The sequence below is a fragment of the Colletes latitarsis genome, chromosome 6 (assembly GCF_051014445.1).
Source record: "Colletes latitarsis isolate SP2378_abdomen chromosome 6, iyColLati1, whole genome shotgun sequence".
NCBI lineage: Eukaryota > Metazoa > Arthropoda > Insecta > Hymenoptera > Colletidae > Colletes > Colletes latitarsis.
In genome coordinates this window covers 17647587-17674351 of record NC_135139.1, presented here as the reverse complement: position 1 = coordinate 17674351, position 26765 = coordinate 17647587, and the positions used below count along the sequence as shown (strand labels likewise).

Sequence of the window (26765 nt, the reverse complement as noted above, 5' to 3'; positions counted from 1 at the left end):
AATAGATTTCGAACCGCAAATTTGCATAAGATAATTAATTAATGACGTGCACGACATTGCGAAACTACGGGTACCGGTAACGGTGAGAAAAACTGATATAATTATGTAAACGATGTTTCTATTAGCAACTATCCTTACAACAATGTAAACAGAGCCTACATGCAGTAACTTCGATCAACAGTAGATATTATTAAAGTTTTAGTTGCACCGATAGCGATCTGCTTAATTTATTTTTTATTTGTTCTTAACTTGTTTACAATTATTACTTCGAATAATAATAGAAAGGTAAAGTTTTGAATCGAACAATTGTAATATGTTACATTTTGACCTATTTGTTGTGGCTATTTTTACAATATTATCATTAAAGTAACATAACATAGTCAGTGCAAAACTGCAATCATTTTTTTGAGAGTTACCAGGTATAATATAAAATCCATTTCCTGAACCGTTAGACGTCTACCTAGGTGGCTAGACATTTGAATGGTGAAATCTCAGTGTCAATAAACTGGAAGGCACACTTTATCAACGCATCTCATGTATTTATGAAAAAATTGTCGCTTATTTTATTAAAATGTATATCTTTTTTTAAATATACAATGTTTGGTGACTATTTAATATATACAATTTTTCTGTGCATCATGTGAAACTGGGTTAAAGATAAATTCAATGACATAGAATACAATAATGTTTAAAATCACACCAGATCAGAAATGACATTCTCTGTAAACGAACAACTTTTATTGCGTTGGATTTATTTATTAATACGTATACACAAAGTTGCATACGACCGTCATAGCAAAAAGCCACATAATGACGTATGGATGTATTAGGTTTTAAAATTATCACCAATAAAAATAACTTCGATAATTATTCTAACTGGTTTCAAATTCTAAACATGATTGATAAAGTATGCAGCAAGGAATATTTCGACTCGTCTCTTCAAAAAGTTAGTCATAGTCGCATAGTTGTTGCATGATAGATTCCAATTAATTTTCTTGTGTCTATAATTTTCGCAGAGTGACATTTGGGTTTCTATCCTCGCTAGAAAAAATATTTATATAACATTATAGTTGATATCATGTTAACCTCAATGTGCGCTTAAGAAATTGAAATAATGATATTATAAAGTGTATGTAGAGATCTCGTAGTTCAATACTTGGAGTTTGATGCTTTCAAGTCACGACCCCAACCTTTGAGACCGTACATACGCATTAATACCAATGCATATTTTTTCTAACAAAAAAATCACTAGACTAAACTCATCACGCACAATTTTATATAATTAACATTACTTATAATCAGTGGATCTACGAAATACGTAATTAACGATGTAAAAGATGACGTTTAAAAAATACGAAACGTATTCCATATTACATTAATATAAATATACAATTATTTAACATTATCCGTAAATAGTTCCTTCGACAATTAGCCATTGGATAATTTTGTCACTGCAATCAATGAAAGACTCTTTGTTTCCTAATATTATTATTAAAATGTGCTTCGTTGTTCTCGTCGAACAAAGAATGATACTGTTAACCTCAGTTGTCTCGTCTTTTTTCGTGAACATACACAAAGCACAACATTGAAATCTATCTCGCTTTTCGATAATATTTCTCAATGACGTTAAAAAGGAAAATATAATGGTATCTTGTCAATAGATTCATGAAGTATGCGATCCATCGTTTAGTATTCTGACCCGTTTACCGACTTTTGACTCTATAATTAGAGTATTAAAGCGGAAGATTTAAGAAAAGTCTCAAATCTCGAATGGCAGCTAGGTAAACCTAGACATTTATTTTGGTATAGCATTACGTAAATTCGTTTATTTGAGGATTCTTCTTACATAATTAAAAATTCAGTACTTAGTAGTTTTCTTGAAAGGTTAAAAAATGTATGGAAATATTTGTCTTCGATATTTTATTATTTACGAGCGAGTTAATAAACGACAGCATGCGATAATTAAAAAGAAAATGTGTTCGTATAGACATTTGACAATCATCGATTATTTTTGACGTAACTTCGGATATTGTCCTCAAAAATATAGAATTGTTGGTTAATCGTACACGAAACGACCTAATGGATATGTGCGCAGCATCTAAATATAGTACAAAATAGTCTTGGAATTTTCAGCATTATCTGGACCTAATAACATTCCGCGATTACGGAAACGAATAATATTTTCTATCTTGTATTCGATAAGCGACTGCAGAAGTTATATATCAATCATACTTAAATTTTCACCAATCATAACAAACGATTTATTGGTTATTACTTGTCAAGATATTCGATTGAAATCTTATTTGTCATTGATCGTTCATGGTTAAGGCGACGACGCGTGAAACCAGTAGGATAACTTCGATTCGCGATATCAAATTACATGTAAATCACGCATTTATCATGCGGGAAGTTTGCGCACTAGTAGGAGAAACATTAACTACGCGAATTTCTGTATCGCTTGTGCTCTTATCTATGGTATATTTCGAAATTATTTGTTACTGTCGTACTTTGTCAGAAACCTAATACATTTATTGCATGAGAGATATTTGTACTTGAAACTTGCCGTTGTCCTTGCATTAGCACAAAGGTCAATATCGTAAACTGGAAACTATCTGTTTTAGATAATCCGTGTTGCCGTTGATCGCTCTCTACTCGGCAATCTGAACCGCTTCACGTTTCTTCGTAAGCTAAACGTATTGTCTTGCTTTGCACAAAACAACTGAAATGGTACGAGATTAAATCGTAAGTTATTTTATGTTTATATTATAGTAATAGAACAACTACGTCTTTTCGAGCTGTAAAAAATTGGCATAAAGCGAAGTTGTGGCTCGCAAACGTAAAATAACTGGCATGGTGCCGCAAAAACACACGTGCTTGGCTATTCTTCGTGTGCGATCGTGACTGCGTTCGAAAATGACCCGAGGCGCCACGTTGAACAATACAATAACGTAATTGCATTCGTCGCAGAAGTGCCAATTAGGTTCATACGAATTATTATTCCTTTCAATTATTGTGCATTTCGTTGCTGGAATTATTAATAAAGACGATTTCTGCGGAATTACGAAATTGCATCAGTATGAACGATCCGAAGAAAAAATTATAAGAATCGAGAATGTCAGATATAACGTTATGCAGCGTGTCAATAATCTTCCCCGTCATGCTGCGATCTATGGCTACAAGTATACAGGGTAATTACAAAATAACAACAAATTCATAGCCATAGCTTTTAGCTCGAGAGTAAAGAAAAAATTCAAACGTTCGACCCGCAAACTTTTCGTACACTGAGAATGATAACATTGTATATTATCAATTCAAAAACAGAACGTGTTTCGCCCTATTTTTACGTTTTTACTTCCTGGTGTAGATACGAAAATACTATAAAGTAACTATTATATATACAATAATCCGTTAATTTAAACTTCAAAAGAAAAAACGAAAACTTCTTTTTATTTATTCGTTTTCTGATAACCTTCGTTAAAGGGTGACCGAAAAGGTTAGAATCACAGAACATAACTCGAGTGTATAATTGAATGTTTCACGCGACCGCGTCCGAGCTGCAAGCGATCACGCCTTAACGATTTAATTTCATTTGCTTGTCGCTTGAGATGTGGGAATATATTGCAAATTCGCTAGTGTCGAAGGTATCATTAAAACAATCGACCTTGATCATTATTACACTGTAACGCGATACAGTTCCACACAGGAATATGAAATATGGTTAAGGTGGTAATTTCTAAGCACGTACGCGTCATACCAGTCATCACGGCGACGAATACTCGCGGTCTCTTGCACACCTGTCTCGAGTAAATGAAATATATAAAGAACATTATGTAATCGCGGTGTTTGCTCTTACATTGATAGCGAGCCACAAGCGGCGAAATACCGCTCCTGAAATTTTTCTTTATTCTCAACCGTCACCGATTGACATAAAATCAGATAAGACTAACTATCATAGGCGTTTATACTGTCGATTCTCGCAATCCACATTGAAATTAATTAATCCTTAATCTATCCTCGTTGAGGCTACAATTACCGGGGTGAGTGTTAAGTTGAAAATTAGGTCGTTCAACTTTCAGAGTTAACCTTTTTTTAATTACACTTAACCCTCGGACTACGGGCTGCCGCAATACTTGCACACACGATAGAATCCTGTGTCAAATCTGTTTCACGGTAAAATTACTTCTGTACGCTAATTGGAAGTCGTAAGTCAGACTCTTACATTTCGTTCGCACTATTATTTCAGTCCTCGATGAGGTTCTATCTGTGCATTCAGTTATATTTACAAAATGTATAGAAATTGTTAAACTTCTAGTTTTGAATTCCTTAGGACGGATTTAAAAATTGCGTGCCTTTTCATTAGGAAATCGTACAAACTGAGCCAAACAAGGTTCTTGTGTTCTGAACTGTCAACACGGAAACACAGTTCGAGCATTTCGAAGCGAATAATGTACAGGGGGAGAAAAAAGTAACAAGGTAAACAGAACATGACACGATTCTGAAATAAACGTGCTAACGAACAGATCATCGATTGCCCAACGTCTGTCGTCAGAGGGTTAATACCATTAAACAAATTGTTGACTAATCTTAAAGAGAAAATCTTTGAAGATTTGATCACTCTGTAAGCAGAGAATTGCAGAGAGTGGAAAATACCGAAATTGTTTATTTAATTCATATCTAGGTGTGTTTACAAATAAGAAGATAAAGTTACTGCTACCGAGCCGCAGGCTTGAGTATCACGAGATTCACGAGTCATTGGAAATATAGTTACTGGCGATAATTTACGATAATTCCTTGTCAACGGAAGTTCTTATCGATACAATTGTTTTGTTGACCTATGTCAACGTACGTGTATCAATGTGTCTCAAGAAACATCTTTAATCTAAGTTTCACCAGCTTTGCAACCAATTTAGTTTCTTGGTATGAAATTAAATGCAATTATTCGTAACTTTACTGTAGAAACTACCGGATATAGAGTATTTATTTACATTAGGGGCTGTCGAGGTGTAATTATATGATTCGTCGTACGGATAGAATTTAATGCAGGCATACATAGTTATAAAAACAAAGCTACGAACGCTATACACGTGTGACTTATCACTCTGATTATCCATCTATAAATTATCGATATAATGGACGTATTTAAAATAATGCTCTACGAATGGAAGAATAGATAAAATTGATAAGATTAACGCCTTTACTGTTAATGCTTAGGAAGACACTATCTTAAACTATCTAAAAATAGGTAAAGTTTTGGAATTCTTTTTAAGTAATTACTGAATAAAGTATATAGATTTTTCGGAATTCTTAAAAATTGTAAACGTGTTTCAAAATGGGAAAGTTCTTCATGGTTCTCGAAATATCGATTGCTAGCCGTTTGATTCGTCTATTGTTTTACGGAAATTGTATTTCTATGTAATTTTTATAGCCCATCAGAGTTTCCCTATAGATGATCGATTTTGTCAAGTTTTAAGAAACGTTTTAATCGTGTGTGTTTATGATCTAAACTATAGGCATTTAATAGAAGTGCACGTTATGCATTTTTAAGGTAATTTGCGTTGCAGTTTGATCGATCTCGCTAAATACGTTTGAAAAGTAGGCCAACTTTGAAACAAGGTTTTCTAATTCGTTGCCACGGGTGTCAAGGTTTATTTGTCTGATCAATTCACGAAAAAAAGAAAACAATTTTGTATAAAATAATTAATCTTTACCGTCAATTAATTTTGTTCGTCTTATCATGACAGCCTCGTTATTATCTGTTTCATAATTCGCCCAGTAACAACCGATTGTAATAGCCTTACCAAGCACGAAGCTTAGTGGCCTTAAATTAATTGTGATAAATATATATTAGTAGATATTTATTTTATAACATACGTTTGGGCATTGAGTATCTCCTGAAAAACAGGAAAAAAGGCCAAGATGAATGAAATGCTTATATACAAATATTAATTAAACGAGATGCTTGGTAACATTTCGATGCATAAATCATTCCGTTACGTGAATACGTAATAAGGAAATTCAGTCTGGTTACAGTTATGTGCGATAAGTTCGTAGTGGCTGCAAGGTCAATGAAATTATTCATACCGTGTAAACTGTAAAGATTCTTGGGTAGTTTTGCCTCTGACCAACATGTCAACCGATTTCACTTCAAGTTCAAAACGTTCCATTCGATATCTACTTAGATTCGATTTATAATTATCTCGTGATTATTTCAAAAAAATATTTTTCAATATTCCAGATGAAATTTTCAGAAATACTACAATGTTAAATTTTGAAAGATATTTATTGCAGTCTAGAGCAGTTTTTCTTAAACTGAAACTCATGAACGTTGATGGGCGTTACAACAAAAATGTATTTTGCAAAGAAATATAAATATATTCGTTATTTGAGCATTTTTTCTGGTAAACAACGTAGGAAATGTTTGAGCTAATTTAATTTAATTCTACCCTAGGTAGGAAGGTGAAGTTTGAGAAACGCTGGTCTAGCGGATTTTGGAAGGTAGTGTCCTGACAACTTTAAAAGGTTCATGTGGCTTAGACGGTTGACCGAGCCCTTCCATTCTATTCTGAAACTGGATTGAGACGAGGCTCTTTGTGTTCTAAGAATTGTTCCCATTTGAATACATCTGCCGAAAAGTAATTTGGCAACATCGCAAGTATAATTCAAAACTAGAAATATTTACAACGTTTCCAATTCTTTCGAAATTCTGTAATTCACTTTAATAAGTGCTCGATAAATATAAAATTAAACCGGTCTGACTAGTCTAATTAAAAATGTTGCATCACCACTTATAACTAATTGTTCTACATGTAACTGAAGTGAAGTTTTAAAACCTTCATGCAACTTGCGTACTAGTTTCTTACGTTAATCGTTACACCGTTGTCTTTTTGTCGTCAGGCGATAATGGGAAACCGAAAGCATTACAGAACTTCGTGTTGTCAAGTTAAATAACTTCAGTGTTTTGTATAGCCTGTTCTTTTAAACGCGATAAAGGAGATAAAATTTAAATACGACAAGAATGTTGGCAGGACAAACAGAATTAATTACAAAGAAAATCGATTTCCGTGTCATACGGTGCAATGAACGAATTCACCTATATAGAGTCGTAGTTTCGATATACAGGTCCGAAATATCGATGCGAAGTTACATCATGCAATCCTACTTGCGAAGAACCGCCATCACGAACCATACAAGTCGCGTCTATACAAACTTAGCACCACGTGCTCGCGGCGGCGTGACTGTACTAATGAAACATAGATTATTTTCTACGTACTAAATTTGTCAAATGAATCAAGATCTTCTTGGGAAAAATGATCGAAATTGCCAACTGACAAAACCTTATCGTCGGTTATAACTATTTCTACAATATGGTTGTTCGTGGAAGTCAAGGAAATTTATTTCGTAGCGTTTAAACTTCAAAGTTTCGAAACGGCATTTCTACAGAATGACAACCACGTTTCCTTTCTCCGAATTTTGTCCTTACCTTCTTCGTCAATGGTAGGTAGGATTCGCCGCGAATAGCATTCGAATGCAGCTGGTCAACCACGCGCACAAAAGATTTCTAAAATACGCGCTGTTGACAATCGAGATTCGAAGAAAAGCACAAAGAGAACTGATAGAATTGTAAATGACGGATAATACTAAAACCAGAACGGCATCCTATACGCGTGCGAAAATATACTGTTACCGTTCTTAACGGAATACTTTATCAGTTGTATCTATCGTGCTCGTACAGTATGGCAAATTTTTAAACACTCGAAGAGCCAAAGTGGCAACGTATTACACCGCATGACTAACACAGATGGTTAGTTACACAATTAATTATCGCAATAATTCACACTCGCAGTTACAAACACCTGAATTTAATTTATTGCTATCGATAAGCTTCGACGATTTACGTTAAAATGAAATTTAGATATCGATAAAGCGTGTAAGTTTTTAATTACCGCTCGGAGATCGTTCCCCTTTTATTTTGTAATTAAAATCAAGTGTACGGGACTTTAAATAGTACCGGACGAGGTGGACGTCTAATAGTGGATTTCAACTTGTAAACCGAAGTTGTGCTTACCTGTGATGCGGTGTATAGAAACTGCTTGTTTACGGTGAAAAAGAAAACAACGTGGTGTGAACGGATGGATTACGTTTCTGGCAAACGCCGGTACGTTCGGTGTCACAATGATCGACGAATTTATCGCAATGTATATGCGACAAAAAAAAGTTCACAGCACTAAGCTACACGTACCGGCGCATACCGCCGCGAACACCGACCAAACGAGACTGCCGTTCAGACGCACGCCGTTCAAGAATAAACTGAAAGATTTTGCCCCGGAAGAGCGTCCATAGCGGTTCGCCGGATGACCACCAGAGGTCGAGAGCCTAACCCGACCTTCGATCGAATCCCGCTTGTAATATTTTTGACGATTTTAAATTACTTCTAGTTATGCGATGAACTTTGTCGACGATGAACATAAACAATTATTTAATAGAAACTACTAATTGGACTTACGTTACAACTAAGATTGGGATTATTCGAATATTCTACAGGTACTCGAATACTACAAATAAACATTTAATATTTGAATATCCGAATATCATTATTCAAATATTATCACAAGAAATTATTCATATATTTGCAGTATTTAAACGAAGAATGTCCAAACGAAGTTTTGAAACTTAGGCATTTTCCCACTCTGTTCTACTAGTATGGTCATACGCCGACACCATGCCACGCTACACAATGGCCGCCCAATGTGAACATTTCCCGCGAAAATTAGTCAATCACCTTTTGACTTATTAACGAAGTGTTTAGCAACAGCAGGAACACGCGATTTAAAAAAATATAATTTTTTGAATATTTGTTTAAGTGACATCTTTTTCTGAAAGCTTAAGCCATAAATATAAATTCTTGAAATCATTTTTTATTATTCATCGTATGTCATTAAGTACAATTTTTCCTGTAGAATACCAATTTTGGTTAATGTGCAGCAAGATAATTGCAAATAAGAAGGTTTTTCAATTTTTCTTGAATATTTGAAAAAGCAGGGTGCCATTTCCGAGTTAATAAAGTAAACGCAGAAGTTATCTGCGTATCTATCATACTATCTAAATTAATATTTACTACACAGGCGCGGTTTCCGCGTACAATCGTGCGTGTCCAGCGAGCACGTGGGAAGAACCGTATGATGAAATTCTAGGCGAGATATTACAGCTACCATATGACGTCGCGATTCACGAGTTCGAAACGTCAATCAATTACGTTAACGATCAATAAAAAGTTTTAACCGTTATCAACATTAAGAATAGCGACCGACACCGAGTTTAATATTTTCAATTTCTCTGATACCGATAATTGTGTGCATGACTTTTCTATTATCGGTACTACAAAAACAACAATAAGATTTACGGTGATATGCTTCCAATTAGAAGTAAAATTATTGCATCATGTACATCATTGGAACGATTGCAAAATAATGATGTTACCAGTCATTGTCCGTAGAAATATTCACTATATAAAAACAAGCGTGTCAACAAATTAAAAAGTCTGTGAACAATTATCAGTAAAATGATCTGGATCGAAGAAAGACACGTGTATGTGAGTTTAATCGCCAACATCGATTCATTGATAAACGTACTGTGATATACATACATATAATACACAAGTGCAATGTGACACGCGAGAAATGCTACACGCATCTAATTATACATATCGATAATATTTTACTAATTTAAAAACGAGTTTTATTTTTTGCATAGATTTTACGTATTTTCCTTCTCACATGAACAAAATGAGCTAATAATAGAAAAGAGCAAACTTCCAGTAGTATTTCGGATAGTCGTAAAATGCAGTTTTCGCTGACAAGATCTCCGCGCTGTTTTTGGAATTTGCAAGCATCATGTGAAAATGAAATGTAACCGTATCATACGTATACAAGGCGTAATTTAATAGACGTGTGTTCATTATTAATTTCACGGCGTAATATATTATATACATGCAACGTTAACTGTCTAGAGACCATGCTAACAGTGAAATTATTCTCTTGCTTAAAAAATTTAAAACTCGTTGAATTTGAAATTGTTCTACTATGATGTGATTCCATGTTCAAAATTGGACGCTTCATCCCCCTTGAAGGATTATATTACACTGAAGCGCGTATCTTTTTTGAAGGCAATCAAAAGAAATTATTAAATCGAAAGGTTGAAATCTTTTCATTAGAAGGGTACATTTTTAGAAATATTCTTCAACACTTAAAAATGCAATTAGTGATGGATAAGCGTGGTTGCACAACACCAGAAACGAGACCTTGTTTTAACGAACACACCTGTAACAGTTTACATAGTGAAATATTGTCCTCTGTAATATTTTGTAATATTCGAACCGTCAGTCTCTTTTTTCTTAAACACATAATCAAGAAATGATAAAAAAACTCATTGAAAAAGAGAATAAAATAAATGAATGAACAAGTGGTATTTTACACTAAAAATAAAGAACTTGTTTCACTTTATACTAACAGAAGTTGTAAACATAAAACCAACCACTGAGTGCCAGATTACTAAACGTGTCGGATTATAGAGACTGTACTGTATTTGAATCAAGATAACTGCTTATTTCCAGAAAATCGATAAGCTATTTTTTAAGTTTAAGTCATACTGTATAGGCATTGGTATTTTACATGTTTTTGCCAAATTCTCGACACGTGGTAGATATTTAAATTGTTTTTTTCTAACTTTTCTTCGTTATCATTGCAATTTCAATATACGATTTACCAATATAATGTAAGTTTAGTATTATCTTTCTATTTTTAGTTGTCATTATCGTATACCCAGGACATCGCCACTTTCTATTGATTGATAATTTGCTCGGTTCGTTGCTTAAACGATTGAATAACCGACTATCGTGGGTTCCGTTGTCTGTGTCTTAAAATAACAACTGTACATTCTTTAAAATCTTCATATCATCAGAGTTAATAAATTTTATTCGTGACTAACAAATATAAATTTTAGATTCACTTAGTTTATGAGTCGATTAAAAATTATTTATTGATACTTGTTGCATAATAAACTAGAGCGTGTACAATAATAGTTTATGGATCAAGGTATCGTGCAGTTCAATTCTTTTCGTAATTATAATCATTTGTATCTTGAAAATTATACTGTGCCTTTACTTTCGTTCAACTATGTAATTATCGTAGTATGTTTGACTGCATTAACGGATTCATATATCAATCGTTGTCGACTGAAAACTGTGACAGATTTGTGCAACACGTTTTATGCCTATCGTGCTACTGATTTACTATCTATTACGATAACGCTTCTTCTTGGCACAAGGTATATCATTTCAACCTATTTCTGTAGAATTTGTATGAATCGTCGTTTTCCAACATACAAAAATAACAACCACTTTCAAAATAAATATCTCGAGTTTATTTTACATATTCATAATAACAATGCTGTGCGCATTATAATTTTTATACCGCAGTTATTTAAATAGGGAAACGTCTTTCAAGTTTGATCTCCTACCCCTGTTATCTGACAGATAAAATGAGTTTCGTTGGTTTGTTCCTCGAGTACCACGTGTGCAAATCGTGCAGAAACGGTTTAGTTAATTTTCGTAGTTCTTCCTGTCGTTCCAAATCAGTTCCTGAGAAATCTATCTCCTCGCAGAGCGATTGCCACCGTTCGTCCCTATCGAGCAACGTTTTATCAGCGTCCCGCGCACACTGATTCCATTTCGAGCCACGAATAACTGGAACACGTGCTACAAAGGAAATTGTAAAATTATAAATAGAGAAAAAATAATTTAAAGTCGGGTTCGTGTACGTACGACGTCTTCGTGCAGGGCAATCGCATTTATCAATCGATGGATCAGCGTCTGGCAAGGTTTCGTCCATTCTTAGAACCACCTTAAAAGCATCTGCTTGGTCGAGAGTGTCCTTCATACTTGTGTCTTCTGGATTCTGTTCAAATTCAATCGCTGTGCTAAATGTTATATATAACATCGAGTGTACGATAGAACCTCGATCGTTTGGTCCAACGAGACATTTTCCAATACACGAATTGAGGATTAATTAATATTTCTCGGTTAAACAGCAGTCGTAAAGTCAAACGTTGGTTAGATATGCAAGTTCGAGCGATAGAAGTTCTTCCGTATTATGCAAAGTAAATCACCACAGACGTAAACGTGTAAAGCGTATCTTGCGTGTCCCAGCTAACGCGATATTTGCATTTCACGGCTGTTACGCATATTTTCTAGGCCGTAATAGCACAGCCTTGATACATATTCGATGCAAAATGCATGTGAAACGTTGTGTACACAATAACGTGGTAATATCAACGAGGACGACAAATAATATACGCAGCTGCCATTTTTCTGACACGGAAAATGTTTCATTCACAAAAGCGTGAGAATTAGTAAATTGTTGCATAAATTCTTTCCCGTTGTCTTTTTGCTAGATAAAAAGCTGTAAACGTTGTTCATAGAGCGTAAAGAATTATTCAAAATTACAAGACAAAAAATAAGCAAGACGTCGCAGATGTTCAAGTTAGACGGAACATTCTGTATAATAACGATGTGCATACAGTTTCATTCTAAGTGCAAAGTATTTTTAAAAACTCAGTTTCAATTTTAAGTTTACAGGATTTTTGCATCAACCAGATAAATCACAATTACTATCGATACTCCGGATCGGACAGTGTCGTTCGATTTTCTATTACGATGCGTCAATTCCATAATTGGACGAGTAATGATTGTTCACTTTCGCGGTAATAAAAGATCTAACCTTGATCTTTTATTATTGATTGACAAGCTGTGATTTTTACGCCGTAGAACGCCTCGTAGACAGATAAAAAGTTTACGTATGCGTTCGCCAATTGCGTTGCATCATTATGTCCTCCGTAACTGTCTTCGTTCATGTAATATTCCGGATATTTAATTTCGCAGACTCTGTGTTTTCGCGCAACATTGCGATGGATGAAACGTTTAAGCTCTTGTGCCTAACCAAAACTTAATTACTATTCTAGTGGACGTTAAAAATAAAATTCCAAATACTAGTAGTAGGTAGCTAGTGGAAGGTGGGGGCGGTTCACCCCCGTAGTAACCTTATTAATATACATCTTATTTTGGCCTCTAGAATCTCCCATTAAAATTTTTCCCAGGGATGGCCGAACACCCTGCATAATTCTGAAATCTAATTTAATTTTCAACGCGAATCATTTTTTGTTTTAAAGGAATAGTATGGTATAACACTCTATTTGCAACAACTATTGAGTGGGTATAGTTGGTAGTTTGTGGAAGGTTTTTCAATAAGAGCCATAGAACTTTAACATAAAATGAAAACTACAAAAGATAATCGAATGATGTTTGTTTTGAGATAGTCAACAGTTTGTGATTTGTCCTGCAAGAAAGAGTGTAATGGCAACAAGTCGTAAGATCTTGATGGATAGTTGACAGCTGCATTTCTCAAAAGAATCTTATCATTGAACTTCGATCTGGGTAAAATGATAATATATCTTTCCATGATTCGAATGAGTAAATAACAGCTATGACGATTGAAAGTTCTATCGCTCTTATCGAGAAACCTTATATTTATATTCCATTTATCAATGGTGAATGGTTATAAAGGGTTAAATTCATTCCTTTATTACCTTTATTCGATGAATCGCGCCCGGTATATATTTCTTCGGATGATCCAAACGAAGTCTTTCGCTGATTTTTCCAGTGTCCTGGACGGATTCTTTCAGTTTCTCGAATCTGTAGTCGTCTATGTTTCCTACAGGAAAACTTCGAAGCCTTGTGGTTTTGTCTTTCCACCAAAATGGTGGTTTCAGCAAACCACAAGCGTCGTTCGTCCTGTTGAAAAAACTATTCAGTTTTTATCGTCGTGTACGATAAAAATAAAACAGACATTTACTTGGTCGTTTCTTCTCTTTTAGGGCATTCTACAGTAGTTACTTTACGTTTCGCGAATTCTTTCAGACGTTTGTCGCGAATATACCATAGTTCGTACTGCGGCGATCGCGGAAAGATTGAGAACGGAGCTGGAAATTGGAAAATTTTAATTGCATTAGAAACGTGTCTCGATGTTAGCTATAGATTATTAGGTTTTCTATGAATCTTCAAGTAGAATCGTAGAAACGTTATCAGAGTTTGCGTTAAAAATGTCTATCGACGCTTTCAATGGGGATGAGCGACCATCGATCAAACTCTTTTTCTAACGTCTCGCTAAAATTAGGTTACAAATCACTCGTGATTCATTGGCAAATTAGTGTCGTACGCGAAGCATTTCGTCGTAAATTGATTCTTGGACGTCCTATTATTCGCATGGTCGATATTCGATTGGTCGAAATTGCCAGAGCCGTATGTGTTCCTCCATTACGTTAAATGGTGAACAATTATTATACCAGACGATTTTTAAGTGAAGAAGAATGTTCGTATTATATTAGGCAGGATGAGTGGCCCCCAATGTTGGGAACGTAATGAATCCGCTTTAAATTGCTGTCGATGGGAACCTGTTACTATATTTAGATCGAATTTAAATGGTTGCTCTAAGCCAGTGGTTTATTCTTTTCATTATTAAGCAGAACGAAATAAATTGAAACCATATTTTCTATGGACCAGATTAAAACAGAGAGTCTAGCTCGGTTAATAGAATCATTCCTCGTAGCTAATTATAATATTAGTACGTACACGAATGCGACGTATGTCGATCACGTTTCCACTTGGGCATCAATTTAAGTGTTTCGTACACCATTCCATCATCGCGACCGCAAGGGTCCACGTACCCTTCCTTCTCCTTTTTAATCCATTGATTTAAAGTACGCGAGTCCAATACTTGTATTGGCGCTACTGGGTCGCCTGTAACAATTACATCAACTTTCGTTTAATTCGATCGCCTTAACTCGATTGTGACGTTCATCTTAAATGGCATCGACCATGAGGGATCGACTGAACGATGTGGGAGGAACGTTCATCGCGAAGTTCTTGACCGGCACGTGAATACAATTACCGCGTGCTTCGAACTGAATGGAAGAGACTTTTATAGTCGTCAAATATGATTCGAGATTCCAATTCCGACCAGTTAGCATTTAATTCGTCATCTCGACGGATTTAATTAGAGATCAGACAGATGGAAAAGGTAACAATTGACCAGTTTAAGACGACGCACAGCGTGTCCAGCAAATTCTTTTATCTTAATATACTAATAAAGAAACGTAGATTTTAATACTATTCTAATTTCAAGTACATTTTTTCAAATACGTAGTACTACTTCTGTAAAATGAATTCAAAGTTAGTCTCATCGTTTCGGTGAACTGATTAGGCAATTACAGAATTAACAATGCAAAGGAATAATCAATAAAGCAGAGGCGCTGATTCCGGGTATGATGTTACAATTTGTTTGTCATTGCCTTTTTGGGAATACTTGAAAAAAATACATTTCTATATATTTGATCAAGATTAGACAGAGCGATAAACTGACTTAGAGTTCTTTTGATAGGTTTCAGCTGTTTAGCCACGTATTTATGGGTGGGGGCTGGATTTCCATGGTGAAAAATTCCATCCGACAAGTACGCCTGAGAAACGTCGGTTATGTAATAGTCCACCGGCGGTGGTTCTGGAAACTGGACTATTAATAAATTACACCGTAGGGTCAAAGCAACGCGGACGCATACATAATTGTTTACAAAACGTACCATAAACATTTCTACGCGTAGAAATGCACGTAACAGAGATTCGAAAGGAATGTTCTTGGAAAATTACAGGATTTGCAGAATCACATAGCTGAATCAATGACTCGACAGAATTCTGTAGGAATTGCACCTTGATCGTTATTGCGGGCGAAAATTATTTACGGATGGTTGATGGCGGAAGTACAATAATTAACGCGTCATCGTTAGTCTCGAAGTGCAAAATCCTCGTAGAAAACTTACTTGTCACGCGTTGCTTAAGTTTACCTCGACTTAAGCAATGCGACGTGTAATCGTGATGCTGTTTAAAGACATGTGTGCATTATCAAGATAAACCAGTTTCCCAAGGTTATGGCGTCTTACTTGAAACCCTGTTGCAACCAATCGATCAATCTCGCGCGAGCGGGAAAGTTTGCGAAACTTTCGCGAACTTCACGGAAATGTTCCCGCATAACCCCGTTATTAAAATGTTACGAAAATTTTAAATACAGTATCTCGATACAAAATCTTCGATGAACGCCGCTGATCCTTGATTTATTCTACGCTATTCCGTGATAATGGAGCGCGGGAGCCGTTCGAAAAAGAAATCCTCCAAAACGGAAAGGGTTAAGGGGTTACACCAGGTTGGTGAAAGCAAATAATTTGAAATATTTCTACCAAATTTTATTAAAATCGATTCAGTAATTATAACCATCAATATAATTTGCAAGGAACCGCTGAAACCCTAAAAATACAAGCAATGACGTATGTTATGATTTTTAAATGTTTGGTTTTGGTTTTCGTCGCGCTAAATCAGGGGCAGATACAGAAAGGAACAAGATATTTTGATTCAGGGTTTCTTCGAAAAATAATTTATATCGAAGGCAACCTCTTGAATTCTATTTTCACGATATGAAACTACTATTTAAGCAAATATAAACCCTTGAGAAAAGAGACCAACCCTATGGAAAGAAAGTTTTTCCAATTTCGTTCAAACTTTTAATCTGGTGCAACCCCATAAGAAAGAAGCGGATGCTGGACTGGCGCTGGGGAGTCGCGACGACCCCCTACCGGACGTCACCGAGCAGTACCTCTTCCTCTTGGAGTTTCTGGTGCACCACGTGACCAGCGACCGGTTGGCGAAGCTCAACCAAATGTTTTTCGTACCAACGACCATCTGCATCGATTTCCTCAACTTCGTCGAGGACGAGACCGTCGAGATAACGCCGGTGGATCCCCTGTTCCATCCTCAGGCGGGGGTCGCGGACGACGTGGAGTACTTCTACTCGGGCCGGTCCGTGTTGTTCGCCATCGATCAGCGAACCGCCATCAACAAGATCGTCGATTTCGTGGTGAGGCTCTGCGTCCAAAAGAAGATGCCCGACGGGGTGAAACCAGACATTCTGATCGGCAAAGGCGAGTTGGATCTGTCCATGCACTTCGCGGCGCTTCGTAAAGAGATGCTGCAATGCTGGCAGAAAATGGCGCCGCCGCCAAAGTGTTTCGAGGGCGAGGTACCGTTGATATGCAACGACGTGGAGGTCGGCTGCGTGTGCATGTTCGCACGGATCTCCGCGTTCGGGCAGACCATCGTCACGGAATTCGAGGCGCCTCCAGACATGGACGTCTCCGCGTACATATTCAAGGGCGACGAGATGAATCAACGATCCCTGAGCTACAAGTGCCGCATCATCGATTCGAAGGACGCGGACATCGGGAGAGACTCCGCGGAGGATCTGACGATCGGAGGTCCCCCTTGTCGCGTATGCGTCGTGGAAGAGCATCCTTGTACTCCGTGCGGACATCCCCGCGGGGCCACTCTGAAGCCTAACGTGAGCCACAGTGAAATCGCTATGCACGGAACAAAATTTGGTATTAAGAGATTTACAGTATCCTTGGTACGGCAATGCACGCTTAACTTTCCACGATTCGTCCTCGATTTCTTTTATTTAGGAACTTCGAGCTTCGTTTGGGTCCCAAATGCTAGAAAAGTTAACTATGCATCGCTGTATTTATAAGTTTCAATGCAGTTGTGCTCTTTTAATACCATTTTGATGCTTGAATATTTCATGAAAAAGTATCGTTTCAATGCATTATGAGATCAGGACCACCTTATTCGACTGTATTTGAGTTCAGCTTCTACCAGTATTCCAAAAGCTCGATTAATTGGTGAAATCTCATTTCGAAATTGTCTTCCTCGCAGTGGACAAGCAGCAGACTCCTGTAATTGGCTCGCAATCGAAACCCGAGACTTGCTCCGAGGTGCACAAGAGCGGTCTGATTCAATCCAGCCGTGGTCCCGCTCAACCTTGCGGAAAAGCTGTCGTTCTGAAGGTATCTGGAGTGTTAGATACTGGTACTGACAAGAAACCGACGGTCACAGTGGCGTCAGAGTCCGAGGCAACCGGCCAGGACGCTTGCGATCCAGACCACGATGTTTTCGTTCTGAGAATCGGGAAAAAGGGCATCGTCGGTGCCGACGAGAAGTCTGATATTCAATTGGAGATGAGGACTCCCAAGGGTACCGAGAAGGGACCACCGATCAGACACGAGACGCGGGAAATGCAGACCGACGATTGCAAGAGTGCAAGGAAGAGAAAGAAGAAGAAGAAAAAGAAATGAATGCCATCTAATTATTTTGAGAAATAAAAACACGTTTAAATTTACTCTAAACGTTTCGTATTATACGGTAATGCACGGTTAAATTGCAATAGAATTATTATATAAATAAATTATAACAATTCTGCCTCACCATTCAAAATGTTGAGCTCGATGTAACCTGAGTATTGGACTTATTTTCATCGGGAAAATTTGAATTCGTCATAATGTACACAACATCGCTTTGAAGTATCGAGCCTCCAGCGTATTCCTTAAATAAAATCGCTACGCATTGGAATTTACGCGTGCTTTTCTGTATTTCGAAACGATGAATTTAACTTGTGTGAATTTAAATCGAAGAAATAGTAACTATTTTTGACGATATATGAATGATTTCTTTATTTTTCTCTTCTTAGTCTTAATCTTCTGTCCGCTACTGTAAGCATCAAAATTCTTTATCGGTGATTTCGTTAGGAATATGCTCTTAATTTCTGTTTCACTTTTGACGCAACACATAGTAATTTATTTATGCGTCGCCACGTACGATAACATCGAGCGTCCTCTAGTTTTCCCCCGAACCTCGAAATTTCATTACACAGTCGTTACACGTGTATATTTAACTAAATTAATGGTCTAACGAATAATTTATTGCATCCAGCAATAAAAAAAAAAACCTACAAAAACCATGAAGTAAATCTTGAACAACAAAGCCGCGTCAAATTTAAGATATGGACAACGAACAGCAACTTTTTCTGATCGAATTTTTAGTAGACAAAGTTAAGATCCCGGTGATAAGGGCGATGCAAGACGAAGTATTGCCCGCCTGCACTTGCGTTTCGTTTCAAGTAATGTCCAGTAACGTTTATGCTCCCTTGCGTATCCGATTACACGATCGAAGCTTACGTTTTCGGAAACCATAACCTTCGGAAACGTATCGCTTCGCCTTTTGTGCATGCTGTTACGTAATTACTGCCATCGTGATCGACAGATTCTCAGTCTGCCGCCCATCGATATTTCCCAGGATGCTTTGACGGACGGTTGCGGTTGCAACGACGGCGACACTCAAGTCTTCAAGAAAGGCAAATCCTGTCTGTTCGCGTTGCCGTCGATAGTTCTTCGAAAACCGGTGTCCACGTTTCCGATCAAGATGTCCGTCTACAAGAAGCTACCGCCCGGAGTGTTGCCGGACGTGATGCTGGTCGGTTGTCATCAAATCGAGGCTAAAGCCTTGGTAAACGCCGTGCTGAGCCAGCAGGTTTTCAAGATCCCGAATCCCTGTCAAACGATCAAAGACACGTTCAAAATCACCACGGCAACCGGCCAGTGCGTGGGCTGCGTGACTGTTTACATCAGGGCTTCCGGTTTCGGGAGGAAGATCATCACCCAATTCCAGATTCCGCACAACAGGAAACCGTATCTGTTCAAGGGCGCGGATGAAAGTCCTGTTTTCCAATGCAAAAAGATACCTTCTGCCTGTTACACTCCTGCCCCGCTGAAGTGCACTTGTGTGAAGAACTGCACCGACGGCAGTGGCGAATCCGCAGGAAGAACCTGTTGCCCCACGCCTGTCGCCCCTTGTCCTCCACCACCTGCTAAAATCAAACAACCGGATTGGGGTGCACGGCCATGCTGTCCCTCGCTTCAACCCTCTGCTGGGTACGTGTCTTTGTCTATCTTAAAATTTTTGTTGATTATAAATGTTTCATAATTCACAGAAGGCAACCTCCGAATTGCTCGTCCTGTTCGCCGCCATCGTGTCGAAGAGATCAACGTGCAGATTCTTCCGGAAATTGTCCACCATGTTGTACACCACAGCCTAGACAACTCGTGAAGTACGGTGCATCGTCTGGTTCTTCCCATCAGCAAATCGGTGCCGACAGAAAATGTCATCCTTGTTGCCCTACCGAACTATCGATGCCACAAAAACAGAAAGAAGCGTGCCCGCCGTGCTGCGGTGCTTCCTCTCCCATGGCGTCAGGACATAAATCATTCAGTAGCTTCCTAAACGAAGAACCTAAGGTAAAGAAGTGTGGCTGCCCGGTAAAGGAATACAGTTGCAACTGCGGGCACACGAAGTAAGGAAAACGTTTCTGTGAGAAAGTAGAATGGAGCTGAAGAAGGAATGTTGTACACAAGAGAAACGATAGGAGGTAACTAGAACGTTTATTGTTTGTTGCAACATCGATAACAAAATTTTTATTAATGGTATTGGCGCATACTTTAAACCAGCGACAAGTTCATCTATAAGTTTATTTATAAGAAACTTGCTAAAGCACTTTCCCAGTTTGAGAACCACTGCATTGTAGTATAATTGTTTCCAACCGATTGCCGTGAAATTGTCGCGAATTGCGCGTGCACATTTCTCTATTTCGCTATTAAGACTAAATTTTTTACAAGTATGATAAGCATAATAGAAACCCGCAAACCGAACGAAAATATTTTAAACTGTTCCACGGTGATTACACAATATGCATCTTAAATCCCACGCGTTTTTAACGCTTTAATTAATTCCCATATTCGATGTCCAGATAACCTGTCTGCTAGACGTTTTAGCGAAGATTGTAATCGAGAACGTTTTGTTAGCGTTGCAATGGGAAGCAATACTCGTGCGTGCGGTCCTCGTTCCGAATAACAAAGAGACTAGCGTATTAACTGCGACGAGAGCAGAGACTTTCGCGCAATTAAAACGACCGGAAGTAATAATTAACGAGCAGCCTTGGGAAAGGATAGGCGTCGGAAACGCGGATGACGTGAAAACGACGCAACAGGCTGGAAAGAAATGTGGCAAAGGGACGAAGAAGTTCAGCCGTTCGAGGAAGAGAGAACGAAAAGAGCAAGCGGAGAGAGAGGCGAAACGAAAGCAGGAGGAGCAAGAACGTTTACGAAAATGGGAGGATCGTTGGGAAAAGGAGCTTCAAGTACAGGAAGAACGTGACAACGCTGAATGTTGCGCGGCCAGGGGGCTGTGTTTGAAACCAAGAACTCGATCGAACGTCTGGATCAACGTGAAACGTGACAGATCGATTCAGGAAATACACATGACATTCAAGTAAGGAAATTTTGTAATCTGTTGGGTTGACTAAAAAGTAATATTCATCTTCGGGTGCTCTGAAACGCAACCAACTTTGGTTCAAATCTTAAAAGCACATGATCATTCGATAGCTAACATTTAACGTGTAGACATGTTCCGGTCCCGAGACCAAAGCCTCCGCCTCTACCACCGTTGAAAGTACAGAAGGCACCCGAAGAGATAAGTACTGTAAAGAAAAGTGACAAAAATGTCATGGAGACAAGTACTGTAAAGAAAAGTGACAAAAATGTCACGGAGACAAGTACTGTAAAGAAAAGTGACAAAAAGGTCGGTTCCACGTGTATGAAAAGGAAATAACGGATCCATGAGAGAATCAATGATTTATTATGTAATGTATAATTCCCTGTGTTACCACGAGTTTTAATCAGAAATTTTGCATAACAATTTGGAACAATTATTTTCAGAAAACAATGTCTCGCCTAAACATCATTACGTAAAGTCTGGCGGTTCCGATTTAATTGCAAAAAGAGAACTCGCGATCAATTGTCTCGGATATCCCATAACTTTTTATTTACCCTACGCGCGTACTTCATCCGAACTGTTTGTAAAAATACATTGGACTGCAGGCGACTGCGAGGATGTGACGTGTTATTCTCGTCGTTGGAAGTACATTCACCGAACTACCGAAATGGAAATAGTCGTGAAGCGGGAGAACGAGAGTGATCGCGACATCGCTGTGCAGAGGCGTTTCGTTCGCGTCGGGGTACGTTTTTCTACAAAAGTTTTCGCTGCAAACAAATGAACTTTCGAAATTGAATTTCAATAAATAACGATCGCGTCGACAGCAATACAGAGTAGTTTGTTCTTCGAAACATCTGATAGAAGGTTATTGATGTATGGAATACATATAAAAATGATTCGACTGTTGTGTTTCGAATGTTGGCAAGTATATTCTATAGTTCACAAGAGTAATACAGGTGACTATATTTTCACAATACTATGGCTCTTAATGAAAGACCCTTTCCATCAAATATATAAAAAATAAAGTGAACTAAACTATACAAATGTTACATAACAGAGACAATGCCAATGTAATTATTTGTAAGCGTATGTGCGCCATTGTAAGAGCTACGATTTCATTTTAGACTATGCTTCGAGTTCCGATTGGACGTAAGATGTGTCAATAATTGGGACATTTACCTTACCTAGATGGAAATGACAGTGCAAGTGCAAGGACGTTTCACGCCGGGCGTTATTCTTGTCTCGTGGGTACGCTCGACCAGGGCAGGGAGTGGAAGGTTGGTGATAAAAGGTGCCGGAAGGGGGTGAAAAGCGCGAGAGGAGGGACAGAGGATGAGACTGCGCCTGCTCTCTCCTCCGCCACCCTCTGCCGCCACGGACACGGACGGGGTTGTAAGCCGATATTGTCGGGCAGGCGCATTGCCCGGTAACAGCGGAAAGGAAGATGACAATAAAAAGAGCATATATAAAACGCGCCTAAACGCACGTTAACCTCGGGGCTGGCTGGCGCGTCGCCTCCGAAAATGTAAACCGGCTATGAGAGGGAAAAGAGAAAGCAGAGCGTTTGAAGTGAGGCTTTGTGCGCGTACGTCCACGGTCCCGACGGCCGCAGACCGCCGTGCTGCGGGCGATACCCTCCCGTACGACGAGGAATCATGAACAACTCGCCGCAGAATACGGAGGTGGCCGGGCAACAGCACCGGGCCGGCGTTGAGAACAGCGACGAGGAGGAATGGAGTGGTGTCGTGGAATGTGTAATGTTATTGCATCGACTCGTGTATCGAAAGAATGATTTTTATTTGCTGAAACAGCCTTCCTCGAGCAGTTTCTTGTTGCCCATTTCGAGTTGTTTTTCGTGGTCAAGGAAATTCTGTGGGTTGCACAACGTGTGTTGAATCTTTATTACTTAACAATTGCACTTTTTCGTTGTTGTTATTGTTGTTGTTGTTATTGTCGTTGATGTTATTGCACATTATATATTATTTGTTCATACGAGATATATACACATTCAATTATTCACCCTGTCGAACGGGTACCATTATCTGTTGATTCTGTTTATTCCACGGTTACCGCGCTAAGCTGATCCAAGTGTTCCAGAATACGCAACAAAAGTTCTGGGCCGCACCGTTTTGTTTCGTTTCTTTCGTTGCGATGCACTCGTTCATAGCGTAGATGCGTTACAAACGACACGCTAGTCTGTTAGAATTCTTTTGCCTCTAGCGAAACTCACGATATATTTTCGTTAATGAGAGATATAACGTCTCGAACGATGAAATTAAATAATACGTTTGTCGCGAGCTCGCTACAGTAACATGTTCTTTCATAGGCTGTGCTGGAGAGGTCAAAGTCAGATCGGGTGACACGAACGGATGAAGATAGACGACGTCGTACTATTATTGTCGAGAAGAAGAATGGCACGTACGGTTTCACCTTACAGGTAATGTACCCATACACGTGCCCGTGGCTTTCGCAGACTGTACAGAATACGTTCTAACGCATCTTCGTGATCTGTCATTCCAAACTACTTCGTGTAGTAACAAATTTCAGAAATAGTCAATATTACAAACATACTCGTTTAACAACTCCTTCTTATTTTTTCGGCAAAGCCGTTAGACGCTATGAAATTTCTTTAATTTTTCATTAAAATTTTGTGCGACACTGTTGAAAGCGTCGAACTGCACAAGCTCATAGTATGACCCAATACGTATCTACTATTGTTGTTTCTGATACAAAGTAGGATTTCAAGTGAAAAGAAACATTTGTATTAATAATATCGATGCGTGTAACATTGCACAGAGCTACGGCATACATTATAAAAGAGAGCAGGAAATCGAGATGGTCACATACGTCGACTACGTCGAGTACGATGGACCAGCGTTCAAAGCTGGTATGCGCGAGGGTGATGTGATACTCTCAATAAACGGTCATGAAATGGACAGAGCCGACCACAAGACGCTGGTCAATTTCATAAAGAACTGTGATACTAGGATGCGAATGGTCGTGTCCTTCGAAGACTGCGTAAGAAAGGTGAGACACGAATACCGAGAAACATCGACAACGATCGGCAATCGTGCATAGATCGGAACTTTAATCGATCGCGACATTGACGATCTCTTCCAGGTGGAATTGCATATGCGTTATATCGAGTTGCAACGTGCCCTCCAATCGCGTCTGGGTGAATTGGAAAGACTCTGCGAACGGGAACGGTCTATTCTTATGGGTCGATGGAAAACCCATTCACTGCCAGCACGCAAGAGAACGCCGAACAGTGTAATTACAAGTAACCCCAGTCAACCGTCGCCATCGTCGAGTTTCAATTCATCTACGATCCAATGCTGTCGGCCGGCCACGTCCACGGAACATCTATTGCTCTACAACGTGGTATTTTAAAGCTGCCAACCGACGCTGATACTTGTTGCGATACAATGTTTTGATATAAGCAATGGGTTTAAACTGTCGTCACTCTATTTTCCAACATTACGAGAGCTATAGACTTAAACCCATTGCTAAAACAACGCTTCGTCGAAATTTCGGGTTTACAGCCCGAACATACGTAACAAGATATCTGCGTATTTGAACAAAAATATGCGGAATGCCGCGTTCCAAGAACTCATCGCAAAATGCAAGGAAAACATTCCGCATGTTTTTGTCAGCAACATGGCAGTCCACGTGCTAACAAAGGATCGCTGCTTTTACAGTTTTCCGACGGCCGACCGTGCTTGGTTCCTCGAAATGCCGCCTGTTTGGTAGCAGTAGGACCGCCGCGTTCCCGCAGCGACCACCATCACTTTCTGTCGAAAATGTCTAGCGAATCGGGGATGACTACTTCTTCGCGACACAGCTACCACCAAGCGAACGGAATGAGCAGCACGCCAGCGAAATCGAAATCGCACAAATCCTGTCAGCAACAACAGCAACAAGCGAGCGGAAGTGGGGAACCGTCTACTATCCATGCACCGCCGCAAAACAGCCTTTGCGTCGCCTGCATCTCAAGCGCCAATCGTCGCAGAGAACAATCGGACAACGGCAGTTTGGACGCGTACGACTTGGCTAGTCCATGTTGCGATCCAAATTGTGTGCCCAGTCGTCGACGTCGGGAGAAACAGAGGCGTGCACGAAACGAACAGAATCATCATCAGCAACAGCAGCAGCAGCAACAGCAACAACAGCAGCAGCAACAACAACAGCAGCAGCAGCAACAGCAGGTGCAGCATCATCATGTACAACGAGAGCAGCCGCAACAAACACAACAACAATCGCAACATGGTACGCACAATTGCTCGCGCACGTCTGGACATAGTCTGCACTCTATCACCAGCAGTGACGTCTCGACCATCGCCGACACCGTTGCTTCCTGCACGACCAGCCTAAGCACGGATACTCTCTATTGGGATCCATCGAACGTGCATCAACGGCCACCACCGTGCCTTCAGTACGCCAAACCAAAATCCTGGGACAATCTGACTACCAAGGCGTTTGGTGGCTATGGTTTTGGATACGGTTACCTGGATACAGCCACTGCGAAAACACACAGTGCTGAACGGCCAGGGAAAGGTTCGCATGGACGAGCGAAAACGCCAACCGGCACCGTTCAGAGGAGAACGAGCAGCAGCACCACTTATTCTGGAAGTTCTAGTAGACACTTTCAACCGACCAAGTCTACCGAAAGTCTTCTGATACCACCGCCTTATCAGAGCGAATTAGATGCTAGTCTGAGCTGCGAATGCTTGGACGGACCGACCCCTCGATGCGTACCGGTGATTCAAATGGAGAAACACAGCCGACAGGAGGAAGGTGGCTACATTATCAGCACGCACACTCAAGTTCGACATCGCCGGTCTAGTCATTCCGATGGGAAATTACGGCCTCTAAATAATTCTGAAGTGACGCGACTATAAACCGTCTACCCCATTGGAAAACGTATCTTAATAAATTACTCAGTATGTTTATCGTATCAGATACCTGGACGACGGCGCAACGGTATTAATCGAACGACGAATCTATTCGCATTTAAATCTTTGTATTCAGCTTTGTATCGTGACAATGGAAACAATGTTATCGAGGCGTATAGAAAGAATTAGTATTGTACTCGTCGAACAATAGAACGGACCACATTTTTTAAAACTTTTTCGAGAATACACGATCGATTACGTATTTAGTTCATTGAATTGTTGCTTGACCAACGAATCATTTTCTAACGATGTTTTCTGGACGATTGATACGATGTATCGAAACACGCGGTGCTTTTAAAATCTTTCTTAAATTTCTATGGCCTGTTAATAGTGTGATTGATCGAGTACAATTTTAAACTGTGGTAAACGTTAATGGTAATATCAACGTTATCGTAAAAATTATAGATTATCAGACTGTGTTGTTTCAAAATTAAAGCGATATAATTACCCTGTAATTCCTTACAATGGCGAGATAGAAGTAAAAAATAAACGAAAGTTTTTACGAG

The 26765-nt window shown here is 39.0% G+C and overlaps 5 protein-coding genes across 14 annotated transcripts in view; 3 read left to right on the top strand and 2 right to left on the bottom strand.

Annotated features, from left to right (window-relative positions):
* Rpb10 (DNA-directed RNA polymerases I, II, and III subunit Rpb10) overlaps positions 1-7487 on the top strand; it is a 12792-nt gene extending 5305 nt beyond the window's left edge. The window contains exon 4 of the mRNA XM_076767389.1: positions 2622-7487. Within this exon, the coding sequence (XP_076623504.1) occupies positions 2622-2625 (4 nt within the window). The 3' untranslated portion in view covers positions 2626-7487. The remainder of the gene's footprint in view (positions 1-2621) is intronic.
* Path (solute carrier family 36 member pathetic) overlaps positions 1-8206 on the bottom strand; it is a 12326-nt gene extending 4120 nt beyond the window's left edge. The window contains exon 1 of the mRNA XM_076767386.1: positions 8066-8206. The gene's annotated coding sequence lies outside the window, so the exon portion shown is untranslated. The remainder of the gene's footprint in view (positions 1-8065) is intronic.
* LOC143342847 (uncharacterized) lies at positions 6620-18981 on the top strand (the record flags this gene model as incomplete). The annotated part of the gene is made up of 3 exons (XM_076767133.1): positions 6620-6652; positions 16680-17529; positions 17861-18981. Coding segments are annotated over 3 exons (1302 nt in total), but the record flags the coding sequence as incomplete, so codon positions are not given.
* Positions 11520-22549, bottom strand: LOC143342779 (uncharacterized). The gene is made up of 6 exons (XM_076767000.1): positions 22487-22549; positions 14681-14848; positions 13905-14031; positions 13639-13843; positions 11819-11951; positions 11520-11752 (listed from the first exon to the last, which is right to left on the bottom strand). The coding sequence occupies exons 2-6, from the start codon at positions 14742-14744 to the stop codon at positions 11520-11522; spliced, it is 762 nt and encodes a 253-aa protein (XP_076623115.1). The 5' UTR covers positions 14745-14848; positions 22487-22549.
* LOC143342984 (uncharacterized) lies at positions 20371-26765 on the top strand. Of its 10 annotated transcripts, none has more exons than XM_076767379.1 (7): positions 20428-21304; positions 21436-21674; positions 21751-23193; positions 23634-23744; positions 24104-24334; positions 24428-24688; positions 25006-26760. In XM_076767379.1, the coding sequence occupies exons 3-7, from the start codon at positions 22963-22965 to the stop codon at positions 26203-26205; spliced, it is 2034 nt and encodes a 677-aa protein (XP_076623494.1). In that variant the 5' UTR covers positions 20428-21304; positions 21436-21674; positions 21751-22962; the 3' UTR covers positions 26206-26760. The 10 variants fall into 10 exon arrangements, with proteins under 10 accessions (XP_076623500.1, XP_076623496.1, XP_076623498.1 ...); XM_076767378.1 differs by having other exon boundaries at positions 21436-22049; positions 22496-23193; XM_076767381.1 differs by having other exon boundaries at positions 20426-21304; positions 21436-23193; positions 24428-24685; positions 25006-26765.